The 16,277-nt window shown below is 45.3% G+C and overlaps 2 protein-coding genes across 2 annotated transcripts; one reads left to right on the top strand and one right to left on the bottom strand.

The window, feature by feature from the left end:
- Nucleotides 1–3,431: 3,431 nt before the first annotated feature.
- LOC121308507 (Fc receptor-like protein 5) lies at nucleotides 3,432–12,792 on the bottom strand. The gene is made up of 8 exons (XM_041240942.1): nucleotides 12,371–12,792; nucleotides 11,754–11,789; nucleotides 10,908–11,201; nucleotides 9,594–9,860; nucleotides 8,640–8,933; nucleotides 7,622–7,888; nucleotides 5,050–5,334; nucleotides 3,432–4,198 (listed from the first exon to the last, which is right to left on the bottom strand). Exons 1-8 carry the CDS (start codon nucleotides 12,396–12,398, stop codon nucleotides 3,432–3,434), a joined length of 2,238 nt encoding a protein of 745 aa, XP_041096876.1. The 5' UTR covers nucleotides 12,399–12,792.
- Nucleotides 12,793–12,882: 90 nt separating this feature from the next.
- Nucleotides 12,883–16,238, top strand: LOC121308521. Its single transcript, XM_041240965.1, has 2 exons — nucleotides 12,883–13,118; nucleotides 14,235–16,238. The coding sequence occupies exon 2, from the start codon at nucleotides 14,314–14,316 to the stop codon at nucleotides 15,637–15,639; it is 1,326 nt and encodes a 441-aa protein (XP_041096899.1). The 5' UTR covers nucleotides 12,883–13,118; nucleotides 14,235–14,313; the 3' UTR covers nucleotides 15,640–16,238.
- Nucleotides 16,239–16,277: the final 39 nt, after the last annotated feature.

Raw genomic sequence — 16,277 nt, 5'->3', positions numbered from 1 at the left:
GTTTACGAGAAGGCGCTTATTTATTATTAACCAATGGTGAACAAAGGCAATTGGGCGGAGGCGGGACATCACTTCGAAATGGACCAATCCGATTACCAGTTCTGCGTTACCAGGAGAGACGAGTGTCTCCATGCTGTGCGCTTGCAGTCGCGTCACAGCATGGCAGTGCTTCACATTGACCGCTGTAATGTTGTTAAGTAGGCTGCTTGTGAGCTGTACCAGTGCTTATTCTCCTTTGAAAACCATAACTTTTATAAGTAGGCATGGAAATATTTACGAATTAGATGCCATCACTGTTACAATGTCATTCTTATTGCAGTGTGTAACCAAACGTATCAGAGTCCCACATGCTCAGAGAGTTGAACAAGAACTAGTTATGATTCACTCTTATTAAAACCATGGCTCCATATCAACACTTACTTTTCCCACTCGCCCTTTTTTCTACAATGGAATAGTCCTAGGCAAAATATACAGTAAAATCTTATTCTGTAATACACCTAAAGTAATTGGATCTGGGGTATTCAGAATACAACACAGTTAGGATATTCACATTAGCAGTGCAATACTGTTAGCATGACCTCACCAGTCTGGAAATCTAACCTCCGTAACACATTAAGCTATGAAGTGTGCTGTACTGTGCTGTATTGGTCAGTGATAGAGAGCTGCTGAGCGCATTGTCTCAGTGGCAGTGGAGAGTTGCACAGCGAGGCTGGTCACTAGACTCCTGATAACAGGGGTATTATCCATTCTGAGGTTTGGATAATCATGTTTTATTGTATATTGCCTGTATGAGAGTGCTGGTGGACTGAAAACCACGACCTCTAGCCTGGACACTGGAATATCAAATTTAAAAAACTCAATTCTGGGACTGCCCAAACCTTCCCATCTCTATCACTTGTTGAACAAGCTAACTGAAAAAGTGGAAATCTCCTCCATGGAAAGTGCCCCATATTCTAAATTCAGAACACCTTGGGAGAGAGAGACTGAAGAGAGAAGACAGTGAATTGCTTTAATGAGATCTGGAAACCCTTAATGAATGAAGCTGTGAATAAACCCTCTGATGAATGTGAGATAATTGAAGATCTCTATACAGGACAATTCCACTGAGAGGAAAGTCTTTCAGGACTATCCTGTCCCCATTTCAGGGGATTGTGTACTATATATATATATATATATATATATATATATATATATATATATATATATATATATATATATTCCTTTGTAAAGAGTACAGGGCTTATAAGACTATCTATAAAAGTTGCATCTCCCTGTTGTAAGTCAGTTTCAATCACTATGAGAAACAGACAACAGTTGGCAGGCCTTGGTAGTGTAAGGCTAATGAAGGGTTAAATTATTGGAATCAATTAAGGAAACTTGTTATATTATGCTTTGTTGTGTGTGCTGCTTCACACAGAAACACATACAGAATTCAATTTCCTTACAGTAGGCCTTGCAGTGCAATCACATTGAACCTAGCACCCCCTGGTGGCCCTGCACTGGTGTGGCTGTTTGTTTTAATGCTTGGTCCATATCCCTGTCTGTTCTGTATCTATACATACTGGGACATAGCAGAGGGTAAAACACCAGGGCAAACTGACGGGTAAAAATGCAGAAATCAATGAACCAGAGAGTATAGGGCAGGCTAGTTTAATCAGACCAGCAGTGCTGAATCTGAAATGAGGCTGGGGTCAGAGTGAGGTCAATCTACAAACTGCACCCACAATGCTGTTCTTCAGACATGTGCCTTGCTGCTATACAAGGATGATCCAGGTAGCTTCTTCTGTTGTTTACATTTGTATTATTTTTATTTTCTTGATTGTAACACAGATGATCACTGATTTTCTTTTCTTTTAAATTTCGAGTGTCTGTTTTACCCATTTCTCTCCCTGATTTGAATGACACATTCAGAAGGATTGAACATCAGCGTGCGTTCCTGTTGCCAAGCCAACTGTCTCCAGTCACGTCTTTGGTAGGCCTGACCAGCAGGGGCCACTAAACTCCACAGGAGGCATTTCTGCAGTTGATTTTCCAGAGAGCACTGATATCGAAGAACATGATGCTATTTTGAAACGTTGATTTCCTTAAACTGCACATGAGAAATCCTTTACATATACATGCCTTTATTAAAATGGATTTTAGGGTTACAATATAATGGTCATTGCTAAATGTAATAATCTTGAAATCCACTAAATGAGTTTATTCTTGGTTCAGGTGGTAAAGAATTAAAAACTTTATTAATAAACATTATACAAGGATTACAATATATTTTTGAAGAACAAAAACAAACAAACAAAAAAAACGAGATGTCTGGATTCATGCTCCTTCTCTTAATTAAGTACACTAGACTGCCATCTGCTGGATACAGAATATAACAACAAGGACATTCAAAAAGAAAACAATGGCCATTGTTTAGTTTACTGTAAAAAAGTTTAAATGGCCCAAGGCTTGAACTCTTTCAGACTTAAGCAACATTACAGAGAGACCACCCTGGGATACCTTAATTGCAATAAAAATAAGCATACATAAAAATGCCAATATATCTTGAGAGAATGATGTCATGATACCAATGTATAAAAACAGATATATGAGAAATAATGAAGATGCCCCAAGCCTCTCCTTGCTCATTAGTAAAGCCTGTTTATGCAGTGGAGTCCAGGGTCGTCTGGCTACTCCAGTCTGTGTCCGGTTCAGTTTGAAAAGGAGCGGTCTAGTGTGGAGTGTCTGAGAGGGGCTGGTGTGAGGGGTTGACAGCGTGAAGGAGAGAAAGGTGCGAGTGATTAGAAGTGATTGGGTCTGCAGTGACTGTGATAGAGTGGGCAGTGTGGATAGAGGTATCAGGGAGAGAGGGGGGAGAGAGACTGGGGGAGTCTGGGAGGGGGTGGGCAGTGTCAATAGAGGTATCAGGGAGAGAGGGGGGAGAGAGACTGGGGGAGTCTGGGAGGGGGTGGGCAGTGTCAATAGAGGTATCAGGGAGAGAGGGGGGAGAGATACTGGGGGAGTCTGGGAGGGGGTGGGCAGTGTGGATAGAGGTATCAGGGAGAGAGGGGGGAGAGATACTGGGGGAGTCTGGGAGGGGGTGGGCAGTGTCAATAGAGGTATCAGGGAGAGAGGGGGGAGAGATACTGGGGGAGTCTGGGAGGGGGTGGGCAGTGTGAATAGAGGTATCAGGGAGAGAGGGGGGAGAGAGACTGGGGGAGTCTGGGAGGGGGTGGGCAGTGTGAATAGAGGTATCAGGGAGAGAGGGGGGAGAGAGACTGGGGGAGTCTGGGAGGGGGTGGGCAGTGTGGATAGAGGTATCAGGGAGAGAGGGGGGAGAGAGACTGGGGGAGTCTGGGAGGGGGTGGGCAGTGTGAATAGAGGTATCAGGGAGAGAGGGGGGAGAGATACTGGGGGAGTCTGGGAGGGGGTGGGCAGTGTGGATAGAGGTATCAGGGAGAGAGGGGGGAGAGATCTGGGGGAGTCTGGGAGGGGGTGGGCAGTGTGGATAGAGGTATCAGGGAGAGAGGGGGGAGAGATACTGGGGGAGTCTGGGAGGGGGTGGGCAGTGTGGATAGAGGTATCAGGGAGAGAGGGGGGAGAGATACTGGGGGAGTCTGGGAGGGGGTGGGCAGTGTGGATAGAGGTATCAGGGGGGAGTCTGGGAGGGGGTGGGCAGTGTCAATAGAGGTATCAGGGAGAGAGGGGGGAGAGATACTGGGGGAGTCTGGGAGGGGGTGGGCAGTGTGGATAGAGGTATCAGGGAGAGAGGGGGGAGAGATACTGGGGGAGTCTGGGAGGGGGTGGGCAGTGTGAATAGAGGTATCAGGGAGAGAGGGGGGAGAGATACTGGGGGAGTCTGGGAGGGGGTGGGCAGTGTCAATAGAGGTATCAGGGAGAGAGGGGGGAGAGAGACTGGGGGAGTCTGGGAGGGGGTGGGCAGTGTGAATAGAGGTATCAGGGAGAGAGGGGGGAGAGATACTGGGGGAGTCTGGGAGGGGGTGGGCAGTGTCAATAGAGGTATCAGGGAGAGAGGGGGGAGAGAGACTGGGGGAGTCTGGGAGGGGGTGGGCAGTGTCAATAGAGGTATCAGGGAGAGAGGGGGGAGAGAGACTGGGGGAGTCTGGGTAGGAGTGGACAGTAGGTTTAGAGTACACAGTAGAGAGGTTGGCAGGTCCAGGTTTGTAGGCACTCTCCTCATAGTCCTCCTCTACAGGATCTGTGAACAAGTGAGGAGTCAGTTTATCTGCAGAACTATCTGAGAACATAGACAGGTAAGCAATCAGAAAACTCATTGTCTGGAATTCTGCACTCTCATGCACAATTCACATACATTCCTTTTCATGCAAAAACAACATCCTTACAAACACAGATGCGGTGCAGGGCAGAGGCTCTGCATGTGCGAGTTTGTATTCAGTGTGTGCATGTGTTTCGGGGTGTTATCTTCAGAAAGCAAGTTTACAGAAAATCCCATCCCTGAAGAAGCTGTGCAGAATGTGTCCAGGTCCTAGAGTTGCTACTGATGGTCACTCAGGCCTTACCCCATGGTCTAAAGGTCAGCTTGGAGACAGCTCCTGGGGGAGCTAGTTTAAGGAAGCAGCAGGGTGTGATTGCTGTCCCTGCACCCAGACAGCTTTAGCTTCGGAGCTGCTTTATTTCTGAGGTTTTGTTTAACTGTTTTGTTAGTTATATTTGTTAATAAAAAAGCGTGCAGAAAAAGCAGTGCTCTTCTGACTCCTGCATCTGCTGTTCCCACCGCTAGCCAACCTGGACCGCAACGCAACCCTCCCACAGATATATCTGTGTGGAAGTAACTGCATGAAGTTCTTGAAATCTGAGTAGCACATAGAGAACAATCAGGATTTTTTACATTAATGACTGGCTGACAGAAGTATGGTTACATGCACTGCATTAAACTATAAAACACGCAATAGAAAAACCAAAAGAAATACTTTCAATGGAAAATGTTTGGTCTTTTTGAATGGGTTGAAATGGGTTGTCAGGCATTACTTCCAGTGAAAATGCTTTGTCACTGAGTTGATTTGGTTTATGAAAGTGAATGAAGCTCACCAGCAGTGAATCCAACCTGCACAGAATTGCTCAGCATCACAACGCTGGTCCCGTCTGCTGTCACTTTGCACTTGTAGCTCCCGGCGTGCCTGAGCTGTGCTGCTGTCAATGTGAACACGTTCCTCGAAGTGGCCGTCCCCAGCATCCACCCCTCCTTCAGAAAATAGTAGCGTAGCACTGTGTCTGGCTTTCGAGCCGTTAACTGAGCCAGGCACCTCAGAGTCAGAGACTTCCCCAGCACTGGGGTCCCTGACAGCAGCTGCAGAACAGGCTCACTGAACAGCTCTGTAGAACAGACAAGCATGAGAAAGAGCTCTCCTTGCAACACACAGCAACCACACAGCAGCCACTACAAAGCACTTTACTGTACGTATGTGATGGAAAGATGAGTTCTGGTGATGAATCTTCCTCCCGACCTGTGAGGGCACTAAAGAACGGGAGGAGAAGTATCTGGAAGGGCTGGCCTGACAGTTCGACAGCTGCAAGTAATAAGGCAGCTGCAACCGTTTACCTCGATATCATGCTGGATTACATATAGGGGCCAGGGTAACGCTGATCTTCTCCTTCGTTTGGGTTAACGTTAGGCGAGAAGGACTGAGAGAGGAGCTCTCAGAGAGTATTTGTGAAGAGTGTTGTACGTGCTGTGTGTTATTTTCTGTCTGTCTGTAATTGTCTGTCTTTGTCGCACTAATAGACAGTTAACGCACATCCCCAGAGCTGTCGAAAGGAGAGCACTATCCGGAGCACCACTGCACTGAGCACCTGCACGTTTTCGATCACCCAGGACTGGTGACCGTACCGTTGTTTTTGTTCGGGACTGTGCCCTTGTTTTCATTATCCCTGTGCTTTACACATTGTTGTGTTTTGCCGGGGGTTTATTATTTTTGACGGTCGCCAGACCTGGAAAAGAGCAATAAGGCACTTATTCACTGAATCACTGTTGTCGGTTCATCACTCCTGCACCGCATCACCGCGACATCTGTTCCCCTTACCAACCACTTTGCCACAACGTACAAGGAGTGTGACAGAAAATTAGGAATCCCATGCCATTTACTATAGAAATACAGCTGGAGTCAAAAGCCTGTAGCAAAAGTTTTGCTTTTGTGGATGAGGAAAGAAAGTTTTTTTTATTAAGTATTTTTTGCAAAACTCCAAAAATACTCATTCAAAAGTGTTCATACCCTGATAAGGAAAATTAAATTAATAGCTAGTTGAGGCACCTTTCAGCAATAATAACCTCTTTTAAACGATTAGGATATTTGTCAATGAGCTTTTGGCATGATTGTTTTGTGATTTTTGACTATTCTTCAACGCAAAATTGTTGCAGTTCATTCAAATTCCGAGGACTTCTCTTGTGCACAGCCTTCTTTAACTCGTACCAAAGATTCTCAATCGGATTTAGATCAGGACTTTGACTGGGCCATTCCAGAACCCTGATTTTATTCTTCAAGGTTGAACCATTCTGAAGTAGATTTTGAGGTGTGCTTTGGATCGTTGTCGTGTTTTAACGTCCACTTGCGCTTTAAACCAAGTTTTGTAGTGGAGATGATTGGCCAGTATCTTTTGGTATGCTATGGAATCCATTTTACCACGTGTTGGAACTAAATTTCCTGTGCCATTAGAGGAAGAACAGCCCCATAGAAGGATATTACCACCTCCATGCTTCACAGCCGGTATGGTGTTCTTTTCTTTGTACGCCTCACCAGACTTAATGTAATGACTATCAGCGTGACCAAACAGCTCAATTTGTGTTTCATCACTCCACAAAACCTTTGACCAGAACTCATAGTCATCATTCAAATGCAGTTTTGCAAACCTTAAGCGATTGTCCTTGTGACGTTTTCCTAAGAGTAGGTTTTTTCTTGACCTGTGACCATTGAGACCTTCACCATGCAATACTCAACCTATGGTTGAAATAGCAACCCCAGCCCGACTTGCAGCCAACTCACTCTGAATATCTTTGGCAGTCAATCTCGGATTGTTATTAACCTTCCTCACAATTCTTCTACTTGTTCTTGGTGAAAGAACTTTCTTTCTTCCAGACCGAGGGAGCGTTGTTGTGACAGTACCATGAGTCTTGTACTTCTTAACAATAGAAACAGTAGTTGAAATTGAGACACTCAAATACTTGGAAATCTTCTTGTATCCTTCTCCAGCTTTATGACAATAAATAATTTTCTGCCTAAGGTCTTCAGATAGCTCTTTACTTTTTCCCATATTGACTTATTGGTAACGACAGCAATCATCCTATGCCTAGCCCTTTCATACTCTCTAAGAATGTTCACCTACAATCCAGCATTTTCTAGACTTTTCTAGAATTAGGTTCTGCATTACAATATAGAAATTTCTAGCACCGTGTAGACAATACTATCAAAGCATCAAAGGGTATGAATACTTTTGAATTAGCATCTTTGGAGTTTTGCAAAAAAAAAGTGCTGAAATAAATATTTGTAGACATCTATTTCTTGTAACTTTTTTTTCTCATCCACAAAAGCAAAACTTTATTACTTCTAGAAATTATATTTAATTTCATTAAATAAAAGGAAAAAATGAATAAATCCGAAGCCCAGACCTGTGACTGAGAGCTTGACCTCCAGGGAGCGGGCAGAGCGCCAGTTCCACTGCCTCCCCCAGGTGGCTCTGCACCAATAGCTGCCCTCGTCTTCCTCTGTGAGACGGGCCATGGTCAGCACTGGGCTGGCCTGAGAGCCAATCACTTTGTCATCCTTGTAGAAAAGCACCTGAGAGAGGGAGGGGTTCCCCCGGACACGACATCGCAGGGTCACCCCCTCTCCCTGAGTGAGGGGCATCAGAGGAGCCTGCAGGATCACCAGCCCAGCTGCAACACAGACATTGACGATGCACTGTCAGCACTATGAGCACTCCTGCAATGACGATGCACTGTCAGCACTATGAGCACTCCTGCAATGACGATGCACTGTCAGCACTATGAGCACTCCTGCAATGACGATGCACTGTCAGCACTATGAGGACTCCTGCAATGACGATGCACTGTTGAATCTGTTAGTGGACCCTGATATGTTTTCACTGGTTTTTCTTTTAACATGGTTGGTTCTACTGTGCTTTGCCACACTTGCCTGCTTTTTAACTCAGTGCCTGCTTTACTTGACCTTTTATCAAGCTTTATTACATGTTGATATGCTGTGTAAAAGAAACAACAAATGTGATAAAGATTTTTTTGGGGGGGGTCATTTTATGAGGCATTAAATAACTCCACACAGTTAGCAGAGCTTCTTGTCATTGGTTAAATAAAACAAAAACAAAATAACAGAATCAAAATTGAGTCCCAGGGTTCATTTTAAGTTGGAGGATTTCAATTATTAGATGTTCTTCTCCTCAGTCTAGTTTACTTCCTGTGCAGCATGTATTACAGCCCCACGTTTACCTGAGCCAGGCACTCACTTTAACCCTGTAGCACTTCAGAGGGGGGGGTCCTAATCCTTGCTGTACAGGAAGCATGACGGCAGGATAAATGGACCGCACCCAGACTAAAAAAATCTGCAATTGATGTGTTAATAAAAAGTGGTTTTATTACCCTATTGAAGATTTGTATGAATGTATTAACTTACTGGACACCAGTATCTTGACAGGTTCGCTGCGCACTGACTGGTGTACTGGTGAGAAGCTCCTTTCCCCTTGACAGGTGTAGTCTCCGCTATGGTAGCGAGAAGCGTCTCTTATTGTGTATTCGGCACCGTCCAGCTGGTCGGAGTACATCTCGCGCACAGCAATCCCATCTCTGTACCAGGTGTACCTCCAGCCCCCAGCCTGCCTCGCAATCACACACCTCAGAGTGACACTCTCCCCCACGAATATCTCCGGCCAGCCAGCCTGCAGGGTCAGCACTGGCCGCGGTGCCGGCCCTGAAAGGGAAACTAAAGGGTGTCTGTACTGAGGAGCTTCAAGCACCATTTTATGGATATTTATCTCGGATTGTTATTAACCTTCCTCACAATTCTTCTACTTGTTCTTGGTGAAAGAACTTTCTTTCTTCCAGACCGAGGGAGCGTTGTGACAGTACCATGAGTCTTGTACTTCTTAACAATAGAAACAGTAGTTGAAATTGAGACACTCAAATGCTTGGAAATCTTCTTGTATCCTTCTCCAGCTTTATGACAATAAATAATTTTCTGCCTAAGGTCTTCAGATAGCTCTTTACTTTTTCCCATATTGACTTATTGGTAACGACAGCAATCATCCTATGCCTAGCCCTTTTATACTCTCTAAGAATGTTCACCTACAATCCAGCATTTTCTAGACTTTTCTAGAATTAGGTTCTGCATTACAATATAGAAATTTCTAGCACCGTGTAGACAATACTATCAAAGCATCAAAGGGTATGAATACTTTTGAATTAGCATCTTTGGAGTTTTGCAAAAAAAAGGGCTGAAATAAATATTTATAGACATCTATTTCTTGTAACTTTTTTTTCTCATCCACAAAAGCAAAACTTTATTACTTCTAGAAATTATATTTAATTTCATTAAATAAAAGGAAAAAATTAATAAATCCGAAGCCCAGACCTGTGACTGAGAGCTTGACCTCCAGGGAGCGGGCAGAGCACAGGTTCCACTGCCTCCCCCAGGTGGCTCTGCACCAATAGCTGCCCTCGTCTTCCTCTGTGAGATGGGCCATGGTCAGCACTGGGCTGGCCTGAGAGCCAATCACTTTGTCATCCTTGTAGAAAAGCACCTGAGAGAGGGAAGGGTTCCCCCGGACACGACATCGCAGGGTCACCCCCTCTCCCTGAGTGAGGGGCATCAGAGGAGCCTGCAGGATCACCAGCCCAGCTGCAACACAGACATTGACAATGCACTGTCATCACTATGAGCACTCCTGCAATGACGATGCACTGTCAGCACTATGAGCACTCCTGCAATGACGATGCACTGTCAGCACTATGAGCACTCCTGCAATGACGATGCACTGTCAGCACTATGAGCACTCCTGCAATGACGATGCACTGTCAGCACTATGAGCACTCCTGCAATGACGATGCACTGTCAGCACTATGAGCACTCCTGCAATGACGATGCACTGTCAGCACTATGAGCACTCCTGCAATGACGATGCACTGTCAGCACTATGAGCACTCCTGCAATGACGATGCACTGTCAGCACTATGAGCACTCCTGCAATGACGATGCACTGTCAGCACTATGAGCACTCCTGCAATGACGATGCACTGTCAGCACTATGAGCACTCCTGCAATGACGATGCACTGTCAGCACTATGAGCACTCCTGCAATGACGATGCACTGTTGAATCTGTTAGTGGACCCTGATATGTTTTCACTGGTTTTTCTTTTAACATGGTTGGTTCTATTGTGCTTTGCCACACTTGCCTGCTTTTTAACTCAGTGCCTGCTTTACTTGACCTTTTATCAAGCTTTATTACATGTTGATATGCTGTGTAAAAGAAACAACAAATGTGATAAAGATTTTTTTGGGGGGGGTCATTTTATGAGGCATTAAATAACTCCACACAGTTAGCAGAGCTTCTTGTCATTGGTTAAATAAAACAAAAACAAAATAACAGAATCAAAATTGAGTCCCAGGGTTCATTTTAAGTTGGAGGATTTCAATTATTAGATGTTCTTCTCCTCAGTCTAGTTTACTTCCTGTGCAGCATGTATTACAGCCCCACGTTTACCTGAGCCAGGCACTCACTTTAACCCTGTAGCACTTCAGAGGGGGGGGTCCTAATCCTTGCTGTACAGGAAGCATGGCGGCAGGATAAATGGACCGCACCCAGACTAAAAAAATCTGCAATTGATGTGTTAATAAAAAGTGGTTTTATTACCCTATTGAAGATTTGTATGAATGTATTAACTTACTGGACACCAGTATCTTGACAGGTTCGCTGCGCACTGACTGGTGTACTGGTGAGAAGCTCCTTTCCCCTTGACAGGTGTAGTCTCCGCTATGGTAGCGAGAAGCGTCTCTTATTGTGTATTCAGCACCGTCCAGCTGGTCGGAGTACATCTCGCGCACAGCAATCCCATCTCTGTACCAGGTGTACCTCCAGCCCCCAGCCTGCCTCGCAATCACACACCTCAGAGTGACACTCTCCCCCACGAATATCTCCGGCCAGCCAGCCTGCAGGGTCAGCACTGGCCGCGGTGCCGGCCCTGAAAGGGAAACTAAAGGGTGTCTGTACTGAGGAGCTTCAAGCACCATTTTATGGATATTTTTGTGAGCTAGAACCACTTTCAAGGATTCACATTGCAAGGTTCCTTTGCCTTACAGTGATATTTGCAATTGCTGTTATTGTAACAACTCAGATTTCTTTGCATTTCTGATCAGTCTGTGTTAAGGTGACTATGAGTTTATGTCTTTATATTAGGAAGCGCCAGCACCATGGCGAGCACAACACTGTATTATTGCTACAATAAAAAAGAAACGCGATCCAAAGTGGCAGGTCACTAGATGGCGCTGGCTCACACCGCAAACATCCTCAAAAAGTGACAATTTTTACATCACCCAAACACTGATCTTGCATAGCAGTTGTATTTTACTGGTTGTACAATGACTCGGGTCTGCAAAATGCAGGTCACTTAGGTGCTCTGCAATATTAAATATGAGTGCAGGATTCTGCAAACCTGCACCACACAGTGTACTGGGTGATGCACCACATTCTAACATTCCTCCACAGAGTATTCTTTGAAATGACTGCACATTACCTTCAAGAGCTCCACACTGGGTCACTGCAGACATAACTGAAAAGAAAGAGAACAAACAGATAACTTGAGGAACAAATACACACACAAGCAATGTGTTAGCAGGACTTTTCATGATCCTAGCACCTGCATCAATTGAGCACTAAGTGAGAGCAAAGCCGTCAGCATCACCCCCTCACCCCATCTGTGATGCCTGAGTGAATATTTCCAGCTATTAAACTATTTCATTAGTTATGAAGTGCTGTCAGTGCTAAACATTATTCTTAAACAGTTATTTCAAACATCGTATTCTGTTGCCTGGCAAGTGTTTTGGTCTTTCTTTGTTTTAAGGTCCTGTTTTGTCATTTTAGCATCACTTCCATTATGAAAGTAGATGGCAGAGACACATTCCACTTGATATAGAATCCATAATCAATAACCCTTATACACACGTCTAATAATAAGAATAATTACACTCCGGTGTACCGTATGTTTTGTATGCAACCCTACAGTACTCCAATGTAGTTTCACTGTTTTGCTGCCCCCGTTTTTTTTCTATGTGTGCACCACAGTTTCCAAATAATGAAGGCAGCTGTATTTGCAGAAGCTTGCTCTTTCCATAGACGCAAAACGGTACTTACAGATTAGAAAAAAGAGTTCACGTCTCATTCTTCAACTGCACGGCTAACTTGTAGGTCTTGAATACAAACACCCGTTAAGCGGCACTGAGCTCGCTGCGCACCGCCGATGATCCTGGGCTTTCTTTTATTGCGCATTGCACAACTGGGTAGCGGGGGTGATTAGCATTATAGTTTCAGTTTCGATTATTGCAGCTCGATTTTTTTCCCCCTGTTTGTTAACTCAACCGTCTAAACACAGCGCAGTCCGTTTAGTGCAGTTTCTGAGGTTGAATCCTGTGCTGTTAATTCCCATCGGATCACATATGCCATATGATCTTCAGTGGCAATTGATGTGGTAGCGGAGGGTACCACTTGCAGAACATAACGCTCTCTTATATATCATAGTAAAAGCACAGCAGCGTGTAATCAAGCACAGTGAAGGCACAGGCAAACTGGATGGTTGTGCAGGGCAGACACCCCCCCCTCACCCCCCCCCCCCTTAGTGTTTGTTTTACTGATAACACAGAGCAGATGTTTTCCATGGACCCTATTTTGTAACAACCTGCTTTAATATAGAAGTTGCAAAACTGTGCAGTGCATGTTTTGAGGAACAGATACCGATCTAGCGGTTTTATTCTTTATTTTGAACTTTAAGGAACTAAAAACGACTTCCGACTTTCATTTCCTGACCAGCTGCCAAAACAACCCCCATGAGCCCTGCTGCAGTCTGCACAGGAGCAGTCTCTTGTTCTGGAGGCAACAGAGCCAGGTAGGCCAGGATTAATTCAAGACATTGCAATTACACTGCAGCTACACAAGTAGTTAAAAAGGGTCAGATCCTGTAAGCTATAGAAATATTTATACAACATTTAAATAGTCAAATTATTATTATTTTTTTTTTTTTTATTGATAACACTTCCGTTGTGTGAAAAGTGCATTTCAAGGAGGGATTAAATGAACAGATTCATACAATGTGCTCGCAGGGATTAAACTAGAAACTAGTGTACTCAACAGCACGCATTGCGAATAACGCAGGGAAGCACAGTTTGTAGTAGAATCAGAAATCCTTTATAGCAGACAAAGTCAACAGCATTGCAAACGTCTTAGAGCGTCGTTTAATAGAGATAGTGAAAAACACATTTTGAGAAGAAAAAGATGTATTTTATGTCATGGTTGGCCACTGTTTTGTCACCTATGTTATGAGTGATGGAAGACATAGAGGCTTTGATATTGTCTATAACTGTGTCATTCCATCTTGAACGTTCAAATACTGCCCAATGTGCAGTGGTGATTACCAAGATTGGCACAATCTTCAATGTGGTATCTGTCTTGGCAAAACTAGATGAAAGAGTTTCACACCCAGCCAGTCTGCACTGAAAGAAATCGAATAATACCGCAGTGCTGGGGACTCAGATCCTTTTACTTGTATTTGGATAGAAAGATAGTGAGGGAGTTGTGTGGGCTGAGCTCTGTATAAATATACACTGGCTCTTTCACACTGTTCCGCTTTCATAGAACAGAAAGTCAAAGGCTAGATAAAACTGCAATGTCTGCACAATGCAATCACGCTACAGTTGTGACCACTGCAAGCCAGCACAACACCTCCTCAAGTCCCTAACTTACAGAAGAGTTTTACAAGGTTCTCAATGGCTCCTCTAGCTGCTCATCTGCTGGGATTGTGGAGGATGGTTTGTTGATGCAGTCTCAAGATACCAAGGCTGTGCAGTGTCTCTGGTAATGCTGTTGAGGTGCTCATGGGTCTGCTAAGTTATTTTTCAGTGCAATAACACTGCTAGTGGTAACACAATGGGGAATGGTTAGGATTTTAAGTACTCCTAAAGTTCCGACATTTCATGGAGATGCGTTCATTTTCTATGTTTTTCAGTTGGCTGGCAAGGGATCAGTTCATAGTTCTGTGTGACGCGCCAAAGGGAGCAGTTTAGAGCATCAAGTGAAGAACAGTGATGGCTTCTGAAGACCAAACCGAGCATCTTCTGCACAGATACTCCGATAAACCCGATCCGAGCGACTCGGGAGACAGTGCTGTAGCTGACCTTGTGAATCCTTGTCTGAAAGAGGGTGAGATCTACCATGTGTTCATCAGCTATAGCAGTGCAGACTGCGGCTGGGCCCACGGCTTCATCGACAGGCTGGAGGCGGCCCGACCCGGCCTGCTGACCTGCTACCACGAGAGGGACTTTATACCGGGGAGGACCGTGCTGGACAACATGGCCGACTGCATCCAGGGCAGCCAGAAGGTGCTGCTGGTCCTCAGCAAGGACTTCCTGCAGAGTCGCTGGTGCCTCCTGGAAGCCAACCTGTCCCTCTTCAGAGACTGCATTGAGTGTAAGCCTGTACTGCCTGTACTGCTGGAGCCCTGTGCTGTGCCCCTGCACCTCAGCCACCTCACCTACCTGGAGGCAGGGGACCCCAACTTCTTCAGCAAGGTCCTCAAGGTCCTCTGCACCCCCAACCATCTCCTAAGGAGCTCCAACGTGGTGCTCTTCCAGCCCCCCTGTGTCTATAATGGGAAAGTCCTACTCACCCAGCAAGCTGTGGAAGGGGAAGACATACCAAACTGGAAAGCGGGGATGTTCAGCACCACGATGATCCCCGATCAGCTCCGATTGGTCCTGGAAAAACCTGAAGCTTACAGGAAGGCTATGAGTGTGATCAACAGTGTCCCCACTTCCAGGTTCTGCTTCAGGTATCTCTGGGTACGAGTGGTGCTTTGCATTGTGCTGGCACTGCTCCTCTCCTTCTTGATACTGTTAGGAGTGTTGATATCAGTTGGATTCCCAACCCAATCTAATCCTTCAGCCAACTCCCTCCTTGCTCGGTTGCCAGTCGGGCTGGGTCTGATGGTTGTTGGGTTAGTGCTGATCCCATCCCTGATTCAGATCACAGCCTGCTGGGCTAAAAGCAAAGGGAAAGAAATGCTAAGAGAGATGCGTCTGCGAGCCGGACAGGCCAACATGATTCTGACTCAGGAGAAACTCCTGGTGGGCTGCGAGTCGAGAACCAAGCTGCACTTCATCTACCTGTCCCTGGAGGGCTGCAGGGAGACCTTCCGCAAAACCTTCCAGCGCACAGGCAGCCCTGCAGGAGGGTGGGAGGAGCAGTTCCACACTGCCCTGCTCTACTTCTCCTCAGGATACGCCTGCTGTGTGACGAAAAGGCACTTCCCCTTCCCCCAGCCCCCAGACATGGGCCCTGGGCACCAGGAGAGTGGAATATTATGCTTCTGCCAGTACGTCTCTCTGCAGCTGCGCAGAGGGGTCTGGGCATAGATTGAGCAGGAAGAGTCTGAGGCCAGTGGGAGGCTCCCCCAGGGCAGAGTCTGCTCAACAGTGTTCATTCCCAACCTTTTCCATGCTGATGCAGTAACCACCACAACCAGCATGGGACCAAGAACATCTACACCACAAAACTACACAATAATTGCTACTTCAGATGTGCTCAAACACATTTTGCACAGATCTTACAATGTCAAACCGCTACCTGCTCATTTATTTTTGGGTGATCAGAAGAGAGATGGTAGACACTGATCTACTAGGGGGGCAAAAGAAGGAAGGACAAATCCTGCTGGAACTTGTTTGTCTCACAGAATGCCGGAGCCCCTACACCTCAAACTACACCTGGGGCATGTAAACAAACCTGCCTGTCAACAAAGTGTTCTTTATGATAAAGTACAAGTGCAGCTAAACTGTGACACAAGTTAGTAGATTGCCAATTTGAATAAGATTGTGGGACACCACAGCTCCGCAGCTTTACTAGCTCAAATTCATAACCCAGTACTGAAATATCCACCTTGGTTCAATTCTACTTCATTCAACATCAAGATTTAAATAAATAAATAAAAAATTCTTGACCTGCTTAAATTAGATTAGGGCACTGTAATAAAAATAAAACAGTTCACTCTGTCAAC

This window comes from Polyodon spathula, unplaced genomic scaffold (genome assembly GCF_017654505.1).
Source record: "Polyodon spathula isolate WHYD16114869_AA unplaced genomic scaffold, ASM1765450v1 scaffolds_731, whole genome shotgun sequence".
NCBI lineage: Eukaryota > Metazoa > Chordata > Actinopteri > Acipenseriformes > Polyodontidae > Polyodon > Polyodon spathula.
The sequence above is the reverse complement of the archived record's forward strand: the minus strand, read 5'-3'. Positions and strand labels throughout refer to the sequence as shown.

What these genes read in the sequence shown, in the direction of transcription:
- LOC121308507 (XM_041240942.1), bottom strand. Translation starts at nt 12,398, where the DNA reads ATGAGACGTGAACTCTTTTTTCTAATCT. An exon ending in CCAGTGTGGAGCTCTTGAAG is followed by an intron (nt 11,202 to 11,753) that starts GTAATGTGCAGT and finishes TTTCCCTTTCAG; the next exon opens with GGCCGGCACCGCGGCCAGTG. An exon ending in TGTCAAGATACTGGTGTCCA is followed by an intron (nt 7,889 to 8,639) that starts GTAAGTTAATAC and finishes TCTGTGTTGCAG; the next exon opens with CTGGGCTGGTGATCCTGCAG.
- LOC121308521 (XM_041240965.1), top strand. Translation starts at nt 14,314, where the DNA reads ATGGCTTCTGAAGACCAAACCGAGCATCTTCTGCACAGATACTCCGAT.